Source organism: Ptiloglossa arizonensis, chromosome 2 (assembly GCF_051014685.1).
Source record: "Ptiloglossa arizonensis isolate GNS036 chromosome 2, iyPtiAriz1_principal, whole genome shotgun sequence".
Classification (NCBI taxonomy): domain Eukaryota; kingdom Metazoa; phylum Arthropoda; class Insecta; order Hymenoptera; family Colletidae; genus Ptiloglossa; species Ptiloglossa arizonensis.
The window spans coordinates 24400237-24417854 of NC_135049.1; the positions used below are offsets into that span (position 1 = coordinate 24400237).

A 17618-nucleotide genomic window follows, 5' to 3' on the forward strand; every position below is an offset into this window, starting at 1 on the left:
ACCTAGGCTTTTTAAATCAATTAAGTGCTCGTGGAGTGCTCTATCATTGGTATCTGGAAGTTTTGCAATAAAGATTTGTTTTTTAACTGGGAATATTATTCTCATTAAAACTTGAAGTTTTTGTTAAGCAAAATATAATAATGATTTTCAAAAGTAAAATGAATTTAAAACTAAGAATTGTTCTATGTAACCGATCGCAACAAGTCCTCTTGATACTTTCATTAGTTATGGTCCAATCACAGTGTTGATTCCATACCAGTATGACATTGGTCAGGCCATTCGGTCTCCGCCTCTCACTTGATTCCAGGGAACGGAAATATTCATCGTTCTGGCTACGGGCTGCGCACGTACAAGGAGAAAGGGAAAGGGAACCGAGAAAGCGAACAAGCAGCCCTTCAACAAAATTTATGGTCTTTCTAAGATTACAGACGGGTACAACTCAATTGTCTCGTAAAAAAGCAAGAAATACTCTAAAAAATGTACGTTCTTAATAGAATATATCCAAATTTAGTAATTCGTTACGGAATGCAGTAATTTTAGTTTAATGGCTGTTTAGTTTTTGTTCTTTACTCAGAATTCTCAAAAATCTCTTCCTGGTGTACCATTCGCTACCACCCGCGTTGCTGCTTAAATAACACAAACACTTCCGGTTGCTCGTGTCAATTACTTTAAATTTTGCTTTTATTTAAGCGTCGTTAACACATGATTTTCAGCTACGTTCACGCGATAGCTTAACAAGAGATTGTAATACATCTCTAGTGTTGTTTTGCAGTCCACGAATGGTTTCTGGTATTAGGTTATATAAATAACCTATGTGCAGTGAATATAAATATCTGTTATGTGATGGAGAAACGTCAAATTCATTGCATTCAAAATTTGGAGGTTTCTCAGATTATCAAAATCATTGGGAAGTGATATCAAAGAAACATGATTTTCGATTGCCTGAGATAATAACAGTTTTGCTTTGGCTTGGAAATTGAAAGACTGAAAATAGTGTATTATTTAATAGTAGAACGCATTTAGTACAGATATTTAATGTAAAATGGAGTGTAAGATCGATGACTTGCCAGATGTGTTGTTGGAATATATTTTAAGTCTGATTCCACCTTACAAAGATCTTGAAGAATGTAAGCTTGTGTCCAAAAGATGGTTCCATGCTACTAAAAGTATGTTAAATTTTCTACTGTTAATTATAGTTAATTTTTTTATCTTGAACGTTTTAAAGATGAGCATTAAAACTTTGATTTCTATGACAGATGTAATACAGCATAATAGAGCACATTTCCATAAATCTGTTGCTTATGGATCATTGCTTTGGAATCCATGGCCGTCTACACATTTGATGCCTACCATAGGGAAGAGACACTCGCACTCTGCTTGTACATATGGAAACTCCATGTATGTTTTTGGAGGATGCACAGCTACTCATACAACATTTAATGATTTGTGGCGATTAGATTTGGACACAAGAACATGGGTGAGATTAATCACCATGGGGAGTTACCCATCCCCAAAGGCTGGTGCTACTATGTTATATTACAAGAAAAGCTTTATTTTATTTGGTGGATGGACTCTGCCATCACCATATTCCTTACACCAGGTACATATATTTGAAACAACTAATAATAAAAATGAAAATAATTTTCCAGTTAACAAGATTATTACATTATTCATTATATATTCTTAGGAATCAAAACTATTCAATGAATTACATGTGTATTCTATAGAATCTAATAAATGGATTACTATAAATACACTGGAAAAGCCTCCACCCACAGCAGCACATACCGCATCAATCCACAAAAATTATATGATTGTTTTTGGTGGTATAATGGATAATGTATTTTTTGATAGGTAATATATTTTAAACTACTGAATTTTGTTTTGTTATTTAAATTTGATTTCATAACAAGAGCATGTTATTTTGAGGCAGATCCAATGACGTATGGTGTTTGAATTTGGATTCCTATAGTTGGCACAAGCAAGCTACATCAAACTTAAAGCCGGAACCACGTTATGGTCAATCTCAAATTGAGCTAGGAGATAACCATCTTCTTGTGCTAGGTAAGAATTCTAGATATTATATCTATTACATTTTAAGAAAACGAAAACGATATGTATTGTAAATAATATAATTTGTATTGATATGCATTGAATTTGTGCGAACAAAAAGAACTTATTTCAAACAATGTAATACAATAAAATGACTTAAATGTTAAAAAAATTAGGAGGTAGTGCTAATGTTGCTATGAATGATGCTTGGTTATTAAAAATGGAAGGCACAACTTGGACATGGAAAAAAGTAAATATGCACAATACAGAATGGGCACCAGCGCGTATTTGGTATCATCAGGCTTGTAAGGTAAAACTTTAAATTCTGTTAATAATAATTTGTATTATCCTGTATTATTTATAACTATTTGACTTAATAGGTGGGAAACTATGTTATCGTTCTTAACATAAATAAATGCCAGAAAAAACCAAATGATTTGAATATATCACTAAGAAATGTCACTGGCCAAAGAACAGCTCCATCACAAGCATGTGATCCTGCTCCTTTACAAGAAAGGTTGAAATAGTTAAATTAAATATTGATATTAACTACAAACATACATAAATACATGACTGTGTGTTTTTAGACAAGGAAATGTAGCTCATATTGATAAGGAGGTAAACGTCAATGGTCGACATGGATCTTTCTCAAGAGCTTCTGGGCAAAATGCACATTCTTCGTCTCACACTCCTAATTTTACAAAAAGTTTAACATTATCTAATGATAATGTATTAAGTATGGCTGCTTTTCGTGATGAACCGGTTCGTAATGGTTCAAATAGCAACCGGCAACGTCAATTAGAATCTCTTCGTAGAATGGAAGAAAGAATTAGAAATCGAATAATGCAATCAAAAGCTGCGAAAAAAACAGGGAATACATTGTCTATATTTGTCCTAGATATTACGAACGTTTTGTGTGATGAGTGCACAGCTTCGTGGATTCCTTTGAAGCACAATAATCAATCGGGTCCTGATGAAAGAATACTTTATTCGCTTGTACCGGGTCGAGGTGAATTAATAGTGTTCGGAGGCATTCGTAAGGATCTTTTACGAAGTCACTCTGTTATAGATGAGTCTGAAGTCTATAATGATCTCCATTTTATAAATCCGCCACGATATATTATTTAATGCCTCGTAATAACAAGTAATACGTTTTCATATTTGATGAAGAATGTTTTCGTTATGTTAGTGTTGCATTGATTTCAGTTGTGCCACAGAACAGTATTTACTAAAAACTATTTTAACTTGAAAGTAAAAACAGTGCAGCAGTGTAAGAAAAATTTATAAACATCTTGTGATAAATATTTAACGCTTAAAAATATTGGTTTATTTCTTTTCAAAAGAAACATTGAGTGTAAAATTTAATTTCTTGGAACATGATAAGAATTTACAAATATTAATTTTATAAACAGTACGCATAATGATAAATGTCAAGATTTCATTATAAAACCGTTTATTTACATATTTTCCACGCATCACAATTTATGTACGGCTTAATCGTCTTCGCCTTCAGTTGCTTTTAAACTACCAAATACTTGCGACGGAATAGTTTGTTTTTCAATGGGTATATCTGGAAGTAAACATACAAATTAGAAGACAAAACGTAAAATGTGTATGTTGCTATGGAAAGTGTCCAAATCAATTTATAAACGCATTACATGTGATAAAATGTAATAAAAACCTAAGTGTGTTATTATGGATTATATACATTACCTTCTTCTACATCCGCTTCATTGTCATTAACATCGTCTATGTCAATATCTATTTCATCTGGATTATTCACTTGAGATTCCGATTTACCATCTCTTTCCGTTACACCACGGACAAATTTAATACTATCTTTGTATGCGGCAACGTTGTCTATAAAATTATATTTTATTGGTCAAATTTAAACATTAAATATTGTTAATTAAAAACATCTCCATAAAAATTACGATCGATTACCTGTACTTGGTGTTTTACTGTCTAAAAGACGCATTGGATCTACCGGTACATCAGACGGTGGATTTGATGCATTGTTTAACATCTGAGCAGACATCATATTCACTTGAGTATTGTACATAGCTTGAACACTGCGTTTAATTCGAAGCATTTCACGCATTGTATCTTCGTTGCCATGTCTTACTTCAAATTCTTTCCATATTTGCCAGAAATTTGATGTTACCTGAACAAGATAAATATTTATATAAATAAAATCCATAATATTTATAAGTTGTTAGATCAAATATGTCATACCCTTGGATCGCAAATTTGACTGCAATGTGCATATATTGCCCGAGCTCTATCAACTTCTCCCAATTTCGTTTCCATTTCTGCAAACCGCAAACACATTTCTCTTGTATTTTCTTCGTTTAGAACTTCTATAGCTTTTTCATATATTTGTCGCGTCTTCGGAACGCCATATATATCTGCTGCTTTTTTTATATATATGTTGAACATCTATAAAATCATATTTATTAACTTTTTAGTCCCGGTATTATTTTTAGAAAATGATTGAGGTATATCTTTCTACATTGAATATCGTACCTCAAATCTTTCTTCAGAAAGAACGGCGCTTGTAGCTCGTTCATATACGGACATTGCATGTCTAGCTAAGCCATGTTCTTCTTCTAATTTTGCGTATAATAAATACAAAACTGCAATAAAATATGACAATAATTAAGTAACAACAAAATATTCTTCATAATACCTTATTCAAATTCGATACTAAACGGCAATACCTTTAGCATATTTAGGTGGACAATATTCTAAGCACTGTTCAAATAAATCTCGCGTGCGTTCTAATTTTGTACCGCCATAACGTTTTAAAAATTTTGTAAGATACGTATTCCATATATCATAAACATTGGGCCACTTGAAGAGAGCAATTCCTTTTTCATATGCCTATGCAAAATATTATTTACAATTAAAATCCATTACAATTTAATAAAATCTCAAAATTATAATTTACATACCCTGAAGGCTTCTTCAAAATATTTATTTTCTTCTAAAAAGAGACCGTAATTAATAATGATTTGCGGCGTTGCAATTTTTAAATCTATGATTTTGTCATATACTGCTTTACATGTCTATATAAAAAATACGAAAAAAGTTATAAATTGTAAAAATACAAGCTATAAAAATAAAATTACTTTACCTTAAATGTGCCAAAACTTTCTTCCAAATCTGCATACATAGACCAGACTTTCAAAGATTTATACAATCTCATTTGAACAGTTTCTGTTTCATCATGATAAGCTACTTTACGAAATGGCATAGCAGTAGCGCGATGCATAAGCTTCAAAGCTTCTTTATAATTTCTGTATGAACAAAATTATATCAATTATATTAAAAATATAAAAAGAAATTTTTGTAAAATATATTTTTTTTACAAAAGAATATATTAAAATATATAATACCCATGTCTAATTTCCATTTCTGCCCATTCGCACCATACAGAAGCGAGATCGTCAACTTTAGTATAAGGAACATGAGTTGCTTTTTCAAAAACCACTCTAGCATCTGTTATTTGACCATTTTCTTCATAAAATTTTCCAAATGCAACCCATAAAGTATGCAATTTACCTACTGCTAAATGTGGTTGCACAGTTTGTACAGCTTCTGTGTATGTATTAATAATCTGAAAAAGTTAATAACTAAAGTAATAAAACTTTTTTTTGGTTAAATGTCAAAGAGTTCTCTTTTAAGAAATTAAAAATTCGTCGTACTTCATGTGGTTGTCCTTCATAAAGCATAACTCTTTTATGCCACTCTTGTACATTATGTGGATTTTGTCTAAGTAATACAGAATTGAGTAATAATAACCGTCTTTCCATCAAATGTTCAAATCGTGCTAATCTCAATTCCAAATCTATATCATCTATAAAAATAATATTAGAAAATATTGTTACAGCTTTTATGGAGTATTAATACATATGTTTGTGTCCATACCATCCTCTGTAGGATTTTTTGCAGCTTCCTCCATGCGTTTACTAAGACTAAGTTCTTCAAACTGTGCATAAGCATCAAAAACTTGTGTGAAGTCTCTAACAGTTGTTACCGTTTGTATTGCTTCTTCATAAATATCCCTTGCCTAACAAAAATTAGAAATATAAGAATTATTTAATTTAGAAGTATAATTACTTATATTTCACTGCAGAGAAAAATATTTGAATACCCTTTCAAATAAACCACTGCGAACATAGTAGTCTGCTAAAGAATTCCAAAGGGGACCTAATTGATCTGTGTACCGTCTCAAACCACCTCTGATAATGGCATCTACATTGAGAGATTTTATTTTGGAAGGATTTTTTGATATTAAATCACACAATTCATTCCATAATTGATGATTTGATTTTCCATGTTTTGATACAAAGTCATCTTGATTAACAATTTGTGCAAGCTTCACAGCTGCTTCATCGAGTCTTTCTATTGATATCAAATATTCTATGTACTCTTCTGTATCTTCTGGAGCTAACTAGAAATAAGGTACATATTGTTCATTTACAAATTATTCAAACATTAAGTTTCATTAGTATAATATTTTTGCACCTTGAGGTATCTCCTAAAAACTCTGACAGCAGTCTCATATACATTATGTTTCTTTAAAAATTCAATGTATAATGGCCACACACGATGATGCTGAGTAATAGGAAGAGCTCTAAGTGCCCGATCAAAAACTTGTCGAGTCCGAGTTATATAACATTGTTCCGTCATTAATGTACAATAATCCATCCAAATACGAGGCATTTTATGCATAAAGACAAGTGCACGTTCAAAAGCATTATTTACATCTTCATAAAGGGGATCTGTTATACATCGTCCCTTTAATTGACTTACACGTTGACGTAGATAATTGTACCATAATTTGTAACTAATGGAAACAAAGTATTAAGTAGTTAAAGAATTACTGTAATTATTTAATTTCAAAAGAATACAACTCTTACCTTCCAGGAAGTTCTTTTAGTGCTCGTTCATAGACAATGTTTAAATTACTACTTTTTGTACTTTTTAAATGATCAATGTAACGTTGCCAATGTTTTACAGAATAGGGATTTCTTAAGATTTCTTCTTCATACGGTAAATCTTCTTCATTCTATGTAATAAAATATTATAGAGAAAGACTATTTAATATAGAATAAAATGAGGTTAACTCTAACAATATACTTACAAAAACGTATAAATTCCCTTCTTGATCTTTGCGTTCCAACATTATTGATAACGTTATTCAATTTGATCTGACTTAATTAAGTTAATAGCAATAGTAAGTTAACTGCATTCCGTATTTACAATTAAGTATTCACACGATAGGTTAACTCCTATTTTGATACAATTTGTTCCAGCCGCGCTATATTAAGGCGGTTTCATTGCTCGCGAGAAACCTGGAATACTGGATCTAATAGGGAATATAGCATTTATTAGCTAATAGAGTCATTTGAAAATACCCCAATAAAATTTTCATAAAATCATAATGTAAGAAAAAAATGCTTGGTATATTAATATTTTTGCTTTCAAAATTTTCAATAATTACTATTTTCAATATATTCTACATTCTGTAATTTTTATTATAAAATGGTTATTTGATTTAGAAAAATTTCTGATAAAGATGTTTCCTGAAAGTCAAGTTGCACAACCTGTTTACCTCGTTTTGGAAGACACTGGAGTCTGACAGCTGTCATATCAAGAATATGATCGTGATTCTTATCTACTGTAAACAATTTGACTAATGTCTGCAACATCTATTTAAAGATTAACTAGCCGTGTTTAACGTTTAAATTACATACTAATTAATTATATTTGAACCGTTTTTATAAATAAACGCTGTAAAGGATGACAATGGGCGATGAAACTCCAGTTACATCACTGGTTCTTCCTGTAATTTTAAGACCAATATTAATGAAGGTACTGAAAACCTCCATCAGTTCCTCGTCATAACTATTGTCTAAAATAGATTTCCTAAAGAAAAAATAAATTTATTAGTAGACAAACAGTTTTTATCAGAAGAAAAAATGTATTTCTATTTTGTATTTATTTATATACGCCATTATTTATACAGCTAGAGAGACAAAATGTATTGGTCGCTCAAACTTTACGTACAGCTCTTTTGAAAGCAGAAAATTCTCATCCAGGAATTACACATGATTTAATTCTTGGTATAATACGACGAGCAGAACTTAATGTTGATATGAATGAAAGTGTCCTGAGACTACAAGGAGCAGCTTGTGATTATGATGGTATATTAATATTTTATTAAAATACTAGTAACTAGTGCTAACTAAAACATATATTTAATTTTGTAATTGTTTTATCTATTGTAATTGTAGCTGTGGAATATAGATCAGCTCGATCTGAAGATGCTTTTCAAGAATTGAATCGTAAATCAACTTCTTTAAAAAGAATACTTAGCCGAATTCCTGATGAAATAACAGATCGTAAAACTTTCCTTGAAACAATCAAGTGTGTATTTACTTTGATATATTTCATTTGTATCATTCCTATGTTGCTCATTTATTATAATGTGTTTGCCTCAGAGAAATAGCAAGTGCAATAAAGAAACTTTTAGATGCAGTGAATGAAGTTACTGCATTTATACGTGGCTCTGCAGGAAAGCAGGCTCTGGATCAGAGAAAAAGGGAATTTGTTAAATACAGTAAAAGATTTAGCAACACATTAAAGGAGTACTTTAAAGAAGGACAGTAAGTATTTTTGATTAATATATTTACTGTTCCCTGACTTGTATATGATTGAGGACAATTTTTAACTCAAGGTGAAGAACCTCTTGGCTAAAGAAATTTGTAGCTTGTTAGTGAACAAGTTAATGTATTGTCCTTCACATTTATTTATTATATTTGTTTAAGAAATACATCAATTTAATATATTTATTGAATTTTTTATACACTGACTAATTTTTAATGTTAACATGAGTATTAATTGTTTAATGTAGCGTATTTTCTTACAACTTGAAATTTTTGCAGAGCCAATGCAGTATTTGTGAGTGCACTATATTTAATACATCAAACAAATATGATAATGCTCACAGTGAAAGACAAATGTGAGTAATAAACATTCAGTTAAAAAGTTGAAATGTGCGATACTTTTACAATAATGAAGTTACTTGTAATTATTGCGAAGTGTATACGTTCTAATTTTATTGATTTTGTTATGTATTTGATAATAGAATTTAAATGTCATTTAATATAAAATATATAGTATTATTTTATATATGTTAAATTGTTATAACATCATTATGCACAGGTAAAATCATAGATACATGAAATACAACATTCTAATAAAAGATAGAAATATTATTTTCAATGTGTTATACTTAATTTATACATAAAATAAAAGTTCTTATTTGAAGAGAATTGTAGAAAAAGGAAAGTATTTATTCTAAGAAAGAATGGAAATTTAAAATGAGTAAGTCACTTCTCCAAATACATAAGAAATAAAAATTACTTTATTGATAACAAATGTACACAAATGTGTTGTATTTCCCACTTGGAAAATTGAATGGCTTGACTATCTACATCCTCATTGTATTAACAATGACAATGAGTAATAGTAAGGATTAATGGTAATTGTTATAATGAACATTACTGGAAAATGTACAAATCTTCAAGCACGCTTGCTATCTGAAAATGCTCGTACAATACTGCCAACACCACTGATATTGTATACTTTCTCGTGCCAAATTAATAAATGACTACTGCTACCTTCTGTTGGAATTTCAAATCCCCGATAAATATATTTCATTAAAACATCCAGTAAGTCTCGATCTAATTGTGCTAAGCAATCGTCTATTTGATTAGATTTTATACTTAGGAGAACCTTTAGAGTTAAATTCCGAGCATTATCCTGTAAGATTTAAAAATCTTTTGTTTTTATGAATTTATATACAGACATTACATAAAATGGTTATATTTTTCTTAAGAGACGCAAATAATGTATTTAATTAGACAATAGGTTATTACATATCATATTAATAATCTTATATCACTTCCATATTTCATTATGCACATACTATGCTTAGACTAAATATATCAAACCATAACTATTTTAAAATAGTAAATGATATTAACAATAAATATGAAAAATAAAATATTATTATATAATAGAATAATACTCTTAATCGTGTAAATAACGATCGTATAAATTAATAATTAAAATGTGTGATATTGAGGTTACCTTTACTTGTTGATTTTTACATTCAAGTGGTGCAGATTTTAACACTAATATTAAAGCTTCAGTATTCTTCCCCTTAAATAATCATTAAGGAAAATACAATGATATATAAGAAAAATTATTACAACATAATTGTATATCACTGTAAGAATCATGGAAAGGATATTGGCTAAGAAGTGTCAAAACTTCATTCTCGTCTGGTCCAGTAGGTCCTCCTAATTCTCCGTCAGCATCCTCCTCTTTAAAATTATTATCACTGTATTGATCAACATCAATTTTTCGAAACGCAGACATTTTCACAATGTGCTTGATGTGTCACCGTGATCACGCCCGGCTTTTAATCTAACGCTTTGGAATGAATCTTCATTGGTCTTCAAATATGCTATCAAGACACTTTTCATTTATACAGATAATAGAAGCAAATGACATTATTGGAAAGACTTTTATTAATTATCGCGTTTGTTGCTTTCATAATAATAGTATTCTACTATTTATACGTAACAAAAAATTATATCGAAAGAAATACCTAAGTATAAAGTGTCAGAAACTCAAAAAACAAGCATATCGAAAAATTCCACCAATCAAAAGCACGAAATTCAACAGTTTTCGAAATTCATTATCCTTTTTTTCGTTTCATTTCAATAGATGACTGAGAAAATTGATATCTTATTTATTTTACATATATTGCAAAGAATATAATTATTTGACACTTATATTTTTCATCTCATAATTAAAACGTAAAAAATGTTAAATTATTAAAGTAGAATATATTCTGTTTTATCTGCAAAGTGAATTTTAATAATTCAAATTATTATTATGTCAAACGTAAATTATTTTACTGAAACAGATATTAATGTTGTTAACATGAATTTACAGTTTTACTAAAAAGTAGGGAGTTTAATACCTTGCGTAAAATTTAATCGAATATTGATATTTTTTTCATAAATACTGTACAATTCGGATGTCGAATATTGTTTTATAATTAATTGTTTACCCGTTTATTTGTATTTTTCATAAATGTATTCTCTCGTTTCATAAGTGATATTATAAAAGGTTAAGTTGACACTGTATTGTGATCCTTTATATGTGAGAAATATATTTTGTGTATTAAAAACTTGAATTAAATCATGAGTTATCCTAATCTCGTTAGTAACTTATACTCACCGAAAATAATATGGTATCAAACAGATGTATTCGTCGTTATACGTATTTTACTTCAGGATGTTGAAAACTACTTCCTTCGAGTTAAATGCGATTATTTATTATTTAGGTATCATACCTTGTGTATGTACATCATGTATTAATTATTTTTAAGACGTGTGTAACTAATGTGAACGTATATTTTAGCACCACGATCAATGGAAAAAATTATTACGTTTGTTTGTATCTTTTTGGGGCAGTGGTTGCAGAAAAAACAATTCATAGAAATTTAGGAAGAGAAATCAAAGTTACACTTGAAAAAGCACATAAATGTAAAATTTGTTTTTGTTTATTTTTATTATTCTGTTTTTTATTTATTTATTCAATTTTCATAAAATTTAATAGGGACTGAATGGTTAAGATTACATGTGGAAAAAGAGAAGAATCCGTTTATAATTGCTGACCTGGACCATTTGTATAAAAATAATTGGCATGAGGCTCCTTTAAAAATAGGTAATTATTTTATGGTATAAATTAACAATGGATATTGAATTACATCATTTATATTAATACTTATATATATGATTAAAAAAAATAATATTTATCAATTAAGCAAGAGTAATACTTTAAAAACTATAAAATCTAATACATTAAATATAAGATAATTCATAATCTAATAAAAATTATGTTTTACTATAGAAAGAGAAAGTTTGGCAGAATATAAACGTAAAAATAACATAACTCATATAATGCCAGTTGTGCCGTCTAGTGATGAAGAAGAATCTGATGATGAAATAATGGACATGTTATTTTATTAATTAATAAAGATTTAATACATTAAACATCTATTAGCAATTTAGTTGTAATTAATTCAAAGTTCATTCAAGTGATACACAATTAAAGATTTGACAACATATACTTTATACATAGGAATTTGATTTCTGTTGTAATTGGTGAAATTAATTCACCATATAAGTCAATTATACTGTAATATATGTACATCAATACAATATTATAATTAATGTGAAGGAAGTAAAAATAATTATATTAAAAATATTGATGCATAAAAACAAAAGCAGGAGCAAATAAATAGTGTACGATGCACTTCTTTTACAAACAGTTTTGTCACGTAAAGGTTTATAAAATTAATGCTAAAAATACTTATATCAATATATCTAGATGGTATATTTTCTTTGCATACAAATGAATTATTTTTAATGGCAGTTTTATTGAGCATTCTAATAATATTTAAGTATAATAACATTTTTTAGTTATTTTATGAAGAAATTACTATTCACACATTTCCATAAGCCAGTAATAGTGTACAAAAGTATACAATATGTGGTGATGTTAAATGAGGATAAATGAATCATTTTTACAATATATATTCCCATGTATACAAAATTTGTTGTATATGATATTAATCATTAATTTATGAAGATTATAATTTGCATAATTACAATAATTGGAATGTTGTTGTTGTGTTTTTATAATGTATAATATAAGGTATAATAACATAGTTGACAACATGGAACTAAGAATACTATATAATATGTATACACTAGTTACTAGCAATAATGTTGTTTTTATCTTTGGCAATCTGTATTACAATTTTTAATAAATATTTATATGTTATGTTTTCATAGGAGGCTGTGAAAAGAATATTTTCTAAATACATAAATAATACATGCAGTATAAATTTAAATGATAAAATAAAAAATGTAACAGAGTGTAAAATAAACTTATATATTTTTAATTGTTAAAAGTTTCTGTAATGAAGTTCCTATGTATCAATTTAACTGTCTGTTAAAGAATATACTATTAGTACCTTGATATTATTGCATAGTAGTGTCTTATGAAGTAAACAAGGAACTAGGATAGTTTTACTACTTGCTATTGTTAAATGCTATCATCATATTCATATACATCTAATATAAAATCATTTTGTTCTACTATCAAAATAATAATGGTACATTAAAAATTCATTCTAGTAACAAAACAATTTTATATAAACATATTCATGAGTCTTTGTACTAAAAATGTATTTTTCAATGTAAGGTACAAATGAAATGCAACGAAGAATGATTATTTACAAATGTGATAACATTTTTGAATTAACAATTTATTGAAAATGTAAGTAAAGCAATAAAACTATTCAATTTATTTTTTCATTTAGTACTGACTTTTTAAATTTAAGCGTAGTTATCTGACATATGTCTGTAATAGTAAACAAGAATGTAAATTAGTAATCTGAATGTTTTCTGAGAATATTAATTAACTTTCGTAGTATTTGCATAATTAACATACTTCTTTTATAATGCACGTAATCAGGAACAAAATGAATTTTATGTTCACCTTATATTAATGCTTTAACTTCATTTCAATATATATCATTTAAATTTTTTTGTTAACAATAAAGCCTATTACAAATGGCTTTTTTATTTGTATCAGACCCGATTCTTTTGTAAATCTGTTTTTTTTTCTTCTAGAAAATTAAATAGTTGATATATATATACAATCAACAATAATGTTCTCAAAATAAGTTCTATTTACATTAGTATTCAAACAGAGAGAAATCCTCAAATATGGTAAAACAGAGTAGTTCAACAATATTTGTATATATTTTAAATGTAAATTTTTAACATGCACAGAAAAAATAATTTCTCCTTTAAAAGAATTGTACACATACATACACAAGATGTTTAAAAGTTTAAATTTTAGCATTAATTTTAGGGACATCCTCTATACTGTAACATATAAATTACAGTGATTACAAAATTAAAAAGATTGTTCATGTTTAAGTTAGTTTTATATCTTTAAATGGCAGAAAATGACAGAAAATGTCATACCTGTTGACCATTCCTGCATTCATTATATGTCAGTGCTTTGTATATATCGAATGATTCTAAGTAATATCTATTTGCTTATATTTAATTAGCAACCTTCTAGAGAAAGTCTTTGATTTATATTCTCAACCCTTATCTTCATTTCTCTAAGTATATCTTCAGCGAGATGATCAACACTGGTGTACCTTACTTTAAAAAAATTAAATATATCTACAAGGAATTCAATGACTTGATCTCTAAAATAATGACAAGTGGAACGTAGACTGCCTTCTGGGCCTAAAAAGCCCCATACGAGTACTGGAGAGATCTGTTCAGAAATAGAGTAAAAGTGTGCCAAAAATCCTTTATCATACTTTAACATTTGTCTTTTACCAACGAGAACTGACCACACTGCTGTTCCAATAGCCTTAAACACAACGTGAAGAAATGGTAATAAACAAAATTAAGATAAGTACCATTATACTTGTTCTAATACTTACAGTTTCGCGGAAACTAGCCGAGATCCATCTATTTTGTAAAATGGCTTTAATCGACGAGGGCGGTTTTTCAACTTCTTCAAACGCGTCCAAAAGAATAAAATCAATCAGAACATCGTAGAAGCTTATGCACTTCACACCTCTCGCTGATAACTCTTCCTCCATGATAGTACGATTACTTGGGTTCTGTAAGAACTCCATCATTCGATCGTAATGTTTTAAATAATCCTTGGGATCCTGATGTTGGAAAGCATTTATTAGTAATCGAATTTAGATTACGAATTGTTTATGTTTTTTGTGAGAAGATATATATATATCTATATATGTTATGTGTTGTGTATACCCTGTCTGCATACATGATCAAATCGCTAATAACTTGTCGGCCTATGTCTACGATCCATAATGTCGCAGATGGTATAGTGAACAACTTTGTATATGCTTGTCGTAAACACTGTACTTTCGCTAAATACTCAACGTCCGAGCCGCACTTTACCAGTTCGGTATGAAGTCGCCTGTAGAAAGATAAATAACAATTTTGAATTCATCTTAATATCTCGATCAATTTTAACAGTATAAATTAAATAGAAGAAAAATGATCATTTTTACCTGCAAAGAATACCATTATCCTCGTGCTCTTTTAGAGCAGTGTGATAGAGCTTCTGCTCCTGAAAGTGTGGGAAGTACTCAGAAAATTCTTCGAACTCGCGTAAATCGGCCACCTGTATTACCGTGAACATTGAGTTTAGCTTCGATCGAAATACGCATATATATTTTATAACTTACAAAAGGAAACAAGCAATCTGACACACGCTTGATATCGTGCATCGACGATTTAGAAACTTACTCCGTCGCGCGCCGATTCGAAGGACTCTGGAGAAGATGCAGCGTCTGCTTTATCTTTTGTGGACAAACGTGTACTAATTTTCGACGGTTTACCCAGGCTTTCCTCGTCTTCGTTGCGGAACAATACCGAGTGCTGCGAACAAACGAAATTATTTATTTCTTTTCATTTGTAGTTTACTTTACATTTCGAATGAAAAATAACACCCGATTCGAATAATGATTTTCTTTCCGCACACTTTTTCCACTGTTAGTGCACACTTTGTCCGTTTAGATTCGAACAACAGCGGTCGCGGTGCCATGAACTTCCTATGTAATAATTCCTCCTTGCGTTAGGTCAAGTGACTCATTCCGCTAATTACTCCGGTCAGTTATCATTTAAATTGGATTAATTCCCGTATTTTTTTTTTTTTCTTATAGCGCGCAAAACGTAATTACGTTTTCAATTGATGAGTGCAGTGGAATGGAATGGAATGGTAGTGAATGCGACGCAGACAAGATTTCGGAGAAGAAAAAGTGAAGAAAAACACAACGACACGTTAAGAAAGACGAAGGAAACTTTTTAACGAGTAATTCGGTTTCATTTGGCTGAGACTAAAACCGTTAACGATCAACCTACTTTCTATGCGTCTATCTTTAAATAATCGTCGATAACGTACCTGTAAAACGAAGAATCATATAGTAGTTGAGCGTCTAAGTAGTGTTCACCGTAATAAACACGCTCCGTGACTAACGATATAATAATTCAAGGAGTAACGGAGATTCGCTTCAGCAAACGAAAAAGGGAAGAAAAAAGAAACAGAAGGTAAACCGATATGCTTACCTGGTCGATAAAGAGGAGTTCCGCGTGGTTCTGGATATCATAACCCATGTGAAGGAGTTCTTGGACATCGTGCGTAAACGCTGTATCCGCCTTAGACGGTAATGCGAGCGTGTCATTGCTGAGCGTGGAGCTGAACGCAGTAAGAGCATTCTCCCAGCAATAGAGAGCCTTTCCGAGAGCCTCCAGCCCTGCATCGTTAAGTTGCACATCGTTTTACATTTGTCAGTTTTCATTCAAGCCCGACGTGTGCGTGGTATTGCAAACAACGAATTCGAATACGTTTAATTCGTTCCGAGAAACGCTTTTGCGCAACGACAGGAAAGAGACGCGAACGCAGTGGCTGCCACTTTGCAACGAAGAAAGATATTCCGCATACGTCGCGGAAAATAATACGGGAACTATTTCTGCGCGATACGTGACGTTACATACGGTTGAAATTTGAATCGAGAAAAAAAATAACGTTTCGCGTACGCTGTCGATTTAATATTTTTACGCGACGAGGAATAGGCTTAACGAAGAGTTTAATTTACCATTGACTTAAGTTTGGATCGTGGTAGCTATCGTCGTGAAACTCTTTCCAGGAATAATATGTAGTATTTTATTAGCGCTGTGAAATACATTCGTTACGGTTCCATTACGATCGAGAAAAAGCGAAACGTGCAAGTAAAGGATACGTTAATACTCTCGAAGAAATTAGTCGATTAATTCGACCACTACGCAGTCACGATTTCAAGCGTTGCCTTCGACGCTACGAACACAGTTTTCTCAGTTTACTGCCGTTGTCAACATAATATCTTCGTTCTCAATCTCGAACGAGTACACAGATTCAACGTGTCTTTGATCTTTATTACGTTTTCTTCCTTTTCACCTTCATCTTATCATTATCATTATCAATCGCTGATACTGTTACACAGAGAATTATTTTCCTTATAAAACGTTATCCGACAGTACTAGATTAACTAGTTGTGTTATTGTACATACTAATTTAATCTTTTTGAACAACCTCTTGAATTAATCGGAAATTAAATAATAGTCGTAAATCACGAACGCGATATATTAAAATCTGTTCGTGTGTTGTCGATACGAGCGTAAAAATATTATGTATCACGTAATCGTCGTTAGCGTTAAGAGGAAAAAAAATAAACACTTGCAATGCATTTACCTTGATTTACGACGAGTATGAGTAAGATTTATCGAATGTTGACGTAACGATACTCAGAGTAGCATTTTTATTTAAAAAAGAGACTTTCAAATCGTATCTCCTATCTTTTACCCGTTTAG

At 30.2% G+C, this 17618-nt stretch overlaps 6 protein-coding genes across 11 annotated transcripts in view; 3 read left to right on the forward strand and 3 right to left on the reverse strand.

Annotated features, from left to right (window-relative positions):
- The first annotated feature begins 322 nt into the window (after window positions 1-322).
- Fbxo42 (F-box protein 42) lies at window positions 323-3745 on the forward strand. 2 transcript variants are annotated; one of them, XM_076305223.1, is made up of 8 exons: window positions 323-479; window positions 773-1166; window positions 1257-1600; window positions 1688-1854; window positions 1934-2064; window positions 2229-2362; window positions 2433-2569; window positions 2640-3745. In XM_076305223.1, exons 2-8 carry the CDS (start codon window positions 1043-1045, stop codon window positions 3178-3180), a joined length of 1578 nt encoding a protein of 525 aa, XP_076161338.1. In that variant the 5' UTR covers window positions 323-479; window positions 773-1042; the 3' UTR covers window positions 3181-3745. The 2 variants fall into 2 exon arrangements, with proteins under 2 accessions (XP_076161338.1, XP_076161337.1); XM_076305222.1 differs by having other exon boundaries at window positions 327-1166.
- Window positions 3361-7817, reverse strand: Fand (Pre-mRNA-splicing factor SYF1 fand). 2 transcript variants are annotated; one of them, XM_076305218.1, is made up of 16 exons: window positions 7673-7817; window positions 7202-7426; window positions 6978-7126; window positions 6583-6904; window positions 6209-6508; window positions 5983-6124; window positions 5760-5911; window positions 5451-5671; window positions 5189-5351; window positions 5007-5120; window positions 4773-4935; window positions 4579-4688; window positions 4288-4491; window positions 3997-4216; window positions 3766-3912; window positions 3361-3622 (listed from the first exon to the last, which is right to left on the reverse strand). In XM_076305218.1, exons 2-16 carry the CDS (start codon window positions 7241-7243, stop codon window positions 3546-3548), a joined length of 2526 nt encoding a protein of 841 aa, XP_076161333.1. In that variant the 5' UTR covers window positions 7244-7426; window positions 7673-7817; the 3' UTR covers window positions 3361-3545. The 2 variants fall into 2 exon arrangements, with proteins under 2 accessions (XP_076161333.1, XP_076161334.1); XM_076305219.1 differs by lacking the exon at window positions 7673-7817 and having other exon boundaries at window positions 7202-7541.
- Window positions 7679-9302, forward strand: Ccm3 (programmed cell death protein 10 Ccm3). The gene is made up of 5 exons (XM_076305229.1): window positions 7679-7932; window positions 8087-8264; window positions 8355-8487; window positions 8562-8726; window positions 9006-9302. Exons 1-5 carry the CDS (start codon window positions 7861-7863, stop codon window positions 9088-9090), a joined length of 633 nt encoding a protein of 210 aa, XP_076161344.1. The 5' UTR covers window positions 7679-7860; the 3' UTR covers window positions 9091-9302.
- A 163-nt stretch (window positions 9303-9465) lies between these two features.
- Window positions 9466-11570, reverse strand: Arpc5 (Actin-related protein 2/3 complex, subunit 5). Of its 3 annotated transcripts, none has more exons than XM_076305234.1 (4): window positions 11377-11570; window positions 10379-10560; window positions 10216-10288; window positions 9466-9885 (listed from the first exon to the last, which is right to left on the reverse strand). In XM_076305234.1, the coding sequence occupies exons 2-4, from the start codon at window positions 10504-10506 to the stop codon at window positions 9646-9648; spliced, it is 441 nt and encodes a 146-aa protein (XP_076161349.1). In that variant the 5' UTR covers window positions 10507-10560; window positions 11377-11570; the 3' UTR covers window positions 9466-9645. The 3 variants fall into 3 exon arrangements, with proteins under 3 accessions (XP_076161349.1, XP_076161348.1, XP_076161347.1); XM_076305233.1 differs by having other exon boundaries at window positions 10379-10594; XM_076305232.1 differs by lacking the exon at window positions 11377-11570 and having other exon boundaries at window positions 10379-10699.
- Window positions 11116-12570, forward strand: LOC143143679 (putative ATP-dependent RNA helicase TDRD12). Of its 2 annotated transcripts, none has more exons than XM_076305231.1 (4): window positions 11116-11496; window positions 11613-11684; window positions 11758-11865; window positions 12052-12570. In XM_076305231.1, the coding sequence occupies exons 1-4, from the start codon at window positions 11340-11342 to the stop codon at window positions 12168-12170; spliced, it is 456 nt and encodes a 151-aa protein (XP_076161346.1). In that variant the 5' UTR covers window positions 11116-11339; the 3' UTR covers window positions 12171-12570. The 2 variants fall into 2 exon arrangements, with proteins under 2 accessions (XP_076161346.1, XP_076161345.1); XM_076305230.1 differs by having other exon boundaries at window positions 11116-11482; window positions 11560-11684.
- Window positions 12571-14003: 1433 nt separating this feature from the next.
- Window positions 14004-17618, reverse strand: part of Miga (mitoguardin) — a 29498-nt gene continuing 25883 nt past the window's right edge. Inside the window, exons 4-9 of the mRNA XM_076327726.1 lie at window positions 16338-16525; window positions 15519-15650; window positions 15281-15393; window positions 15018-15186; window positions 14678-14911; window positions 14004-14604 (exon numbers count right to left, since the gene is read on the reverse strand). Coding sequence (XP_076183841.1) covers window positions 14287-14604; window positions 14678-14911; window positions 15018-15186; window positions 15281-15393; window positions 15519-15650; window positions 16338-16525 — 1154 coding nt within the window. The 3' untranslated portion in view covers window positions 14004-14286. The remainder of the gene's footprint in view (window positions 14605-14677; window positions 14912-15017; window positions 15187-15280; window positions 15394-15518; window positions 15651-16337; window positions 16526-17618) is intronic.

What these genes read in the sequence shown, in the direction of transcription:
- Fbxo42 (XM_076305223.1), top strand. Translation starts at nt 1,043, where the DNA reads ATGGAGTGTAAGATCGATGACTTGCCAGATGTGTTGTTGGAATATATT. An exon ending in ATGGTTCCATGCTACTAAAA is followed by an intron (nt 1,167 to 1,256) that starts GTATGTTAAATT and finishes TTTCTATGACAG; the next exon opens with ATGTAATACAGCATAATAGA. An exon ending in GATAATGTATTTTTTGATAG is followed by an intron (nt 1,855 to 1,933) that starts GTAATATATTTT and finishes ATTTTGAGGCAG; the next exon opens with ATCCAATGACGTATGGTGTT.
- Fand (XM_076305218.1), bottom strand. Translation starts at nt 7,243, where the DNA reads ATGTTGGAACGCAAAGATCAAGAAGGGAATTTATACGTTTTT. An exon ending in TTTCTGAAGAAAGATTTGAG is followed by an intron (nt 4,492 to 4,578) that starts GTACGATATTCA and finishes ATGATTTTATAG; the next exon opens with ATGTTCAACATATATATAAA. An exon ending in GTCAAATTTGCGATCCAAGG is followed by an intron (nt 4,217 to 4,287) that starts GTATGACATATT and finishes TATCTTGTTCAG; the next exon opens with GTAACATCAAATTTCTGGCA.
- Ccm3 (XM_076305229.1), top strand. Translation starts at nt 7,861, where the DNA reads ATGACAATGGGCGATGAAACTCCAGTTACATCACTGGTTCTTCCTGTA. An exon ending in TAAGACCAATATTAATGAAG is followed by an intron (nt 7,933 to 8,086) that starts GTACTGAAAACC and finishes TTATTTATACAG; the next exon opens with CTAGAGAGACAAAATGTATT. An exon ending in GAGTACTTTAAAGAAGGACA is followed by an intron (nt 8,727 to 9,005) that starts GTAAGTATTTTT and finishes AAATTTTTGCAG; the next exon opens with AGCCAATGCAGTATTTGTGA.
- Arpc5 (XM_076305234.1), bottom strand. Translation starts at nt 10,506, where the DNA reads ATGTCTGCGTTTCGAAAAATTGATGTTGATCAATACAGTGATAATAAT. An exon ending in GTTTTGACACTTCTTAGCCA is followed by an intron (nt 10,289 to 10,378) that starts ATATCCTTTCCA and finishes ATGATTATTTAA; the next exon opens with GGGGAAGAATACTGAAGCTT. An exon ending in GTAAAAATCAACAAGTAAAG is followed by an intron (nt 9,886 to 10,215) that starts GTAACCTCAATA and finishes TAAATCTTACAG; the next exon opens with GATAATGCTCGGAATTTAAC.
- LOC143143679 (XM_076305230.1), top strand. Translation starts at nt 11,340, where the DNA reads ATGAGTTATCCTAATCTCGTTAGTAACTTATACTCACCGAAAATAATA. An exon ending in TGCGATTATTTATTATTTAG is followed by an intron (nt 11,483 to 11,559) that starts GTATCATACCTT and finishes CGTATATTTTAG; the next exon opens with CACCACGATCAATGGAAAAA. An exon ending in ACTTGAAAAAGCACATAAAT is followed by an intron (nt 11,685 to 11,757) that starts GTAAAATTTGTT and finishes AAAATTTAATAG; the next exon opens with GGACTGAATGGTTAAGATTA.